This window comes from Theropithecus gelada, chromosome 5 (genome assembly GCF_003255815.1).
Source record: "Theropithecus gelada isolate Dixy chromosome 5, Tgel_1.0, whole genome shotgun sequence".
Classification (NCBI taxonomy): domain Eukaryota; kingdom Metazoa; phylum Chordata; class Mammalia; order Primates; family Cercopithecidae; genus Theropithecus; species Theropithecus gelada.
Window position 1 is genome coordinate 73,960,308 of NC_037672.1, and position 7,039 is coordinate 73,967,346.

Sequence of the window (7,039 nt, forward strand, 5' to 3'; positions counted from 1 at the left end):
GACACTTAAGAAAAGTCCATTTCTAGAACATAAATTAAGTCCACTATAGCTCCAAAAAATGTTCATGTACAGTACAGTAATCATGGATGTTCCTGATGAAAGCCCAAAGGAACATTTGAATGTATAAAGAAAGATTAAATTATGTTTGGCATTTTATGACTCTCGGGTGGGTTTTAATTTGCACTCATTTGGCTACTAGACAAGAAGTCGGACTTCCTATTTTTTTTCTCTATCCCACTGCACCCTTAGCTATGATTTTGTATTAGCCAGATTTTCTAGGTTTCTTCTTTGTTCATTTTTAAAATGTGTAGATTGAAATATCTAAGCATGGAGACTTTACATTCAAATTCATCTCTGCTCTTCCCCCAAACCCATCAAAATGACCATAAAGGCAGATAAAGTCAGGTGTGGTGGCTCACACCTATAATCTTAGCACTTTGGAAGGGACAAGGAGAGAGGATCGCTTGAGCCCAGGTGTTCAAGGCTAGCCTAGACAACAAAGTGAGACCCAATCTCTACAAAAAATGTAAAAATTAGCTGGGTGTGGTGGTGCATGCCTGTAGTCCCAGCTACTCAGAAGGCTGAGGTGAGAGGATTGTGAGCCCAAGAGTTTGAGACTACAGTGAGCTGTCATTGCGCCAGTACACTCCAGCCTGGGAGACAAAGAGCAACTCAAAAAAACAAAACAGAAAAACTCTGTAACAAACATTTTGAAAAATTTCTTGTCATCATCTATAAAATATAATTTTCTATGTATCTACAAATTGTACTTTAAAAAAGCTATCAACTAATAAAAACCAAATGAGAGAAAGCTGAAAAAATTCCAACAAAACTTTGAAAGAGAAAGAGAAGATGGAGGAGTTTTAACTGACTTAGTAAAGAAGAGGCTAAAACATAAATGTCTTGGGTGGAGAGGGGAGTGAAATACCAATTTTAAGTAAAACCAGTATTTTGGGAGATATGGGTGCAGAAATGTAAAGACTTCACAGAGAGTACTTGGAACACCCCATTTCTCCCTATCCTAAATAATCAGTCTAATCCATATCACATCTCTACTTTCCCCACCTCTACCACCTCTTTCCAAACATCTAAACTCCAGAGATGGGAAGCTTGTACTCTGTAGCAGTTGAATCTGAGGCCCTTTAACTCAGTGATAATAACATAGTAGAAAGCAGAGGGGGCCTGAAAAGGGGGGATTATGTGAAAGCAGACCTCAACCTCTTCCCATGCTTTCCCCCAAAGTGCTGCAGGCAGATATACATAATGCCTCCAACTTTCTCCCTGCAAGAAATTGCAAGATTCTTCTCTAGAGAAGCCCACAGTCTAGAGGGGGAAAAAAAAATGCCTCCATATACTGATATTTGAGAGGCCCCTACTAGAATACAGAGTATCAGCCCAGAAGCCCTTCTACCTACCTGTATTAGTTCATTCTGTGCTGCTGTAACAGAATGCTGAAGACTAAGTACATATAAGGAACAGAGATGTATTTCTTACAGTTCTAGAAACTGGAAAGTCCAAGGTTGAGGGTCCCGTATCTGGTCTTCATCTTGCCCCACATCTTGCCTCATCATCCCATGCAGAAAGGTGGAAGGGCAAAGAAAGCACAAGATGGGTGGAGGGAGAGAAGGCCAAACTCATTCTTCTATCAGGAACTTACTCCTGTGATAACAAACCCACCCCTATGGTAATAATATGAATTCACTCACAAGAGCAGAGCCCTCATGACCTGATCATCTCTTCTTAGGTCCCATCTCTCAACGTTGTTGCATTGGGGATTAAGTTTCCCCAACATAAGAACTCTTGGGCACACATTCAAACCATAGCACCACCCAGCACAAAAGCACAGAACTTACAATCTGCTTTCTAGCACCACACCCGAGAACCAAACAGTAAGAATCATCTCCAGAAGTGTAGCAACAATATAATCACAATTTTTAAAATCCAGTGGAAGGATTGGAAGATAAAATCAAGGAAATCTCTCAGAAAGAACAACAACGGAAAAAAGACACAGAGGAGAAAAATAACAAGAAAAATTAAGAAGATTAGAGGATAAACTCAGGAGGTCCAACATTAAATGAATAAGAGTTCTGAAAACATAAAACATGAGTGTACAATATTAAAAAATAATAATAAAGAAGACTCCTAGTTCTGAAGCTTACATGTATCCTATTGAAGAAAAGGTCCAAGTAGTTCTGGGCACAATAAATGAAGTAGTTCTTTCCAAGACATGCCATCATAAAGGGTCAGAAGCCAGGGATAAGGAGAACAATCTTAACACTTTGAAGGAAGAAGCATCAGAACACATAGAACTCCTCAACGGTAACTCTAGAAGGTAGAAGACGGTGGAAAATGCATTCAAATTTCAAAGGGAAGATTATTTCAACCTAGAATCCTGCCCATGCTTACTAAGTATCAATTGTGAGGGTGGAATTAAGAATTTTAGACAAGTAGTGACTGAAAAAAATGTACTGCTGATACCCTCTTTCTTAGAAAACTACTTGAGGGGGTACCTCAGCAAAATTAGGGAATAAATCAAGAAAGTGGAAGACATAAAACCTGAAACTGTTAATCCAACACTAAAGAGTGGTATCATATAATCCCAACATCATAGCTCTGCACCAGGCTTAAAATAACAAGCTCGAATTTGAGCAGAAGTAAGAAAAGATTGTGTGTGTGTGTGTGTGTGTGTGTGTGTGTGTGTGTGTGTGTGTTGACATGGTGGAACTGTTTCAGAGGAAGCAAAAGAACTAACAAGCCATCTGATGTCCTTGAACATTAGTAAACATTATTGTGAGGTGTTGGTAGATCTTTTGGAGCATTCAACATTTACCAGGTACATAGAAAACTATCCACATGAAAAAAGAGTTGTGTTATTAATTCTAGGAGAGCCAAAAAGGATTTCTGTAATGCAAGTATGTTACTTGACTCTTCCATTAATAAAATTTTCCAACTGGTATTAAACATAGGCTGTTAATTTAACCAAAAATAGAGATACTATAATGTAAAGACGTGGTGTGGAAAAGTTGCAAAGAAGTTGTAAAACAACTAAATCACTAACTACTTAAGAAAAAATAAATGTTTACTGTCTAAATCTAGAAACTGTAATTTGAGCATATTATCCAATGATAAGGAGTTAGACACTATAAGAAATTATAAAAAAGCATGAAGTGGCTACCTCTTGGAGAACAGCCTGTGTGAGAAAACATGGGACATAATTGCTTTTCAAGCCTCTTCATGTTCTTTCGTTTTTGTCTTTTTTAACTAAGTGCTGTTTATTCTACCAAAATAAACTTTATTTTTTAAATGTGAAAGTTAAACCTTAAGGCTCTTTCTAATTTTAAAATCCATGTCTCAATTAATTATTCTGTGTTGATAATCTGTACACGTACTGTCTAGTAACAAAATATGTGATTCACTGAAATATCTTAAATAATGAGCTTTATGTTTAGCTAATTTTCTTTCTCTTTTCTTACGTTTTTATTTTCAGGGTGATTCTGGGGGACCTTTAGTCACAAGGGATCTGAAAGACACCTGGTATCTCATTGGAATTGTGAGCTGGGGAGATAACTGTGGTCAAAGGGACAAGCCTGGAGTCTACACACAAGTGACTTATTACCGAAACTGGATTGCTTCAAAAACAGGCCTCTAATTTGCCATAAAAGTTAAACCAAGAGAGCTGTATGCAGGTCATATATGCGTGAGAATTCAACTATCTAATGGGTGTAGTACAACAAAGTGATATTAAATTACTGGATCTAGCAACAAGAAACACACAACGTAAGTTATTTAGAATCACTTTAATCAACCAATAATCCTTAGCCGATTTATAAGGGACTTTTATTTGTAAAGTAATAGATCTGGCTTGAAACATACAATAGAGATACCTAGCTCTTTAAATCATGAATGTTGAAGTACAAATGAGACTCAATACATATTTTTGAAGTTAGTCCATGAGATTTTTAAAATGTCTTTATCAAGGGGATCTCCTTTTAACTGAGACATTTTTGAACTCACAAAATGTTCAAGAAACCCTTGTATAATTCCCTACGTTTCTCTAGAGCTCACAAATATTTTTTTCTTTTTCCTTATTCAATCAGATTTTCCAAAGCACTTTTCCACCATAAAAAATGAATTTTCTACTTCTAAACCCATTTGAGGGACACAAATAAAAGAAAGCCATATGTAGGAAACAAAGTCTGATAGTAAAGCAAGTCAGAGATCTTCTAACTTTTTTTAGTTATAAAGCCTCTAATTTTTTGTTGACTTTTCTACACACACACACACACACACACACACGCACACTCACATAGATATTCCTATCCCACATATATAACCAGAAAAATCCAGATTAATGAATGATATATAGATAGAGTGATTAGTTGATCAAAACTATATATTTGTTAAAAATTTGGGAGAAGGTGATGGTGATTTCATAAGTCCCAAAACACAGGCACAAGAAATTTGACATTTCATAGATGCACTTACACATTTTGACCACAAGGGGGAAATTTTGTACATTATTATTGTATGGTTAAATGCCTGAAAAAAATAAGAATTCACTAATACCTTGAAAAATCAAAGAATATTGTCTTCCTCTGTAGCAAGAAAAATTGTATGCCCTTGCATTTCTACAGCCAAATAGCTTATAAAGCTTATGGCAATGTCCCAACTATTGCAACCATAAAACCCTAGTTTTAGAAAAATTTGAAAATAAATATAAAATTTGAGCACCTACTGCATATAACACATGTGGTTATAACATATAACATATAGGATGTTTTCTCTCTTGGACCACATAAACAAAGTGGTTCAAAAGAGAAAACATACTCCATAAGCAACGTGTCTCCTGAAGTCATTAGGAGAGTAAGGCCAACATCATGAATCTTTCAACTGTCATTAAAATTACATTTCTTTTAAATAACTAGTTTGGATCACTCTGTAGCTGAGTTCACAGACTTGGCACTATTTATATTTTGGTCTGGATAATGTTTTATTGTGTTTTGTAATACAATTAAATTAAGGCTTTGTGGAAGCAGTTATTCCACTTGGCAATGCTTGTGAAACATTACGGTCTGCAGACTGGGGAGTCACTTACTCATGTAGTCCAAATATAAGACACATCATTGGAATGATGAACTTGCTTTATAATAATTTCCCTCATGTACTATTGAGAAGTCACGAAAATAATCCTAAAATATCTGAAAGAGATACGCAGTTCATTCATAAAACACTTGATTCATAATTTAGACTCATAGAATTTTAAAGCTTAGAAGAGATTGCATGTCACGTAGGCCAATACACTTATGTTATGTTTAAAAGAACTGAAGCCAGAAAACTATATGTTTGTTATATATAAATGACTCAGAGAAGCAATAGGTAGTCTGCATCACCAATGGGCCTAGAACACAGGCACCAGTTTCACCTTCCCTTTTTCTTGTAAAGTATCTTTATTATTGCCTATTTTTGTTGAATCAACAGATCTATAAAATTTTAAGTCAGAGCTATTGAACCTGTATTAAGGTAGAAAACTCTTAAGATAAGAATTTTAAATGATGAGATTCATTTAGGCAGCTGGCTGCCAATTCTCTGAATTCACTTCAAGACAAAGTTTCTTCTTCATATATAAATATACGTAGGCATATAAATTATTCTATATGATGGTGATAAAATTTAATGCTGACTTTGGATGTTCAGATTCAGGAAATGATCTTAGAATTATAAACTTTGTATTTTTAAACTATTTGGTGCAGCATTTCATTTTGGGTCACATGTAAGCAGATATTGGTTGATATGTCATTTTTAATCTAATAAAGTTGGTGATCAGAGCATTCTACAAACAATATGACTGAGTTCGTTTTGGGCCAATATCATGAATCTTTCAGTTGTCATTAAAATCACATTTCTTTTAAATAACTAGTTGGGATCACTCTGAAGCTGAGTTCACAAATTTGGCACTATTAGTATTTTGGTCTGGATAATGTTTTATTGTGAAGGGCTATCCTGTTCATTGTAGAATGCTTAGCAGCATCCTACTAGATGCCTGTAGCATACCCCTTTTCTCAAATTATTATAATCAAAAATATCTCCCGACTTGGCAAAAGTCCCCTAAGGTATAAAATTATCCACTATTGAGAACCACTATTCTGGATTCATTTGATCATTTTTAGAAATGTGAGAGATGACTCAAAGTTATGACACCAAATATTCAGAAACTATAGTTTTCTGATCAAGCTGAACATTCACTAGCATGTTCTTAAAAGAAATGACAGAATACATGACTGGTGCTTCAGTCTGTGGCTGTTTCAAATACAGACTGATCTCCCCAAACATAATGTGCTCAAAGAATTTGTCTAATGCTTCTACCTGAACTAGAGTATAGTCATAGAGCACCATTAAACTTTTCCATGAAAACAGGGCTTCATGAAAAACACCCTCTAGCAGTTTCTCTACCTTGACCACAATTCACAGTAGGAAATACATTATACATGACAGCTCCATACATATACAACCAAATACATACAAAAATTGAAACAGAAGCTTCATAAAACAATACTTACCATTATAAAATGTAATGAAATCTAATATTTTCTACTTTATTGTACTCTATGCTATACAATTCTATTCTACTTTAAAAAAAAAAAAACCGTTGACCCCATCTCCTAAACTGATTTCACAATCTAATCAATCATCACTGGCAATGCCAATAAAATGTTCTCAAATAATCATTTTCTATTATATTTTTTATTTGTACAGATTTAAGGGGTACAAAGTACAGTTTTGTTACATGAATATATGTACAGTGGTGAAGTCTGACCATTTAGTGTATTATTAACATTCATTTGGGGAGGAGTGGACCAGGATAATAGAATAGAAGCCTCCACTGATTGTCCACCTCCCCAAAGGACACCAATTTAACATCTACACAAAATGATCACCTTCATAAGAACGAAAAATAACGTGAGAACTCACAGTATCTGCTTTTAACTTTATATCACTGAGGGAGGCACTGAAAAGGTAGGAGAAACAATCCTGAATCACT

General features: G+C 35.2%; 1 protein-coding gene across 1 annotated transcript in view; it reads left to right on the plus strand.

The window, feature by feature from the left end:
• TMPRSS11A (transmembrane serine protease 11A) overlaps positions 1-3,649 on the plus strand; it is a 59,667-nt gene extending 56,018 nt beyond the window's left edge. The window contains exon 10 of the mRNA XM_025384823.1: positions 3,488-3,649. Within this exon, the coding sequence (XP_025240608.1) occupies positions 3,488-3,649 (162 nt within the window). The remainder of the gene's footprint in view (positions 1-3,487) is intronic.
• Positions 3,650-7,039: the final 3,390 nt, after the last annotated feature.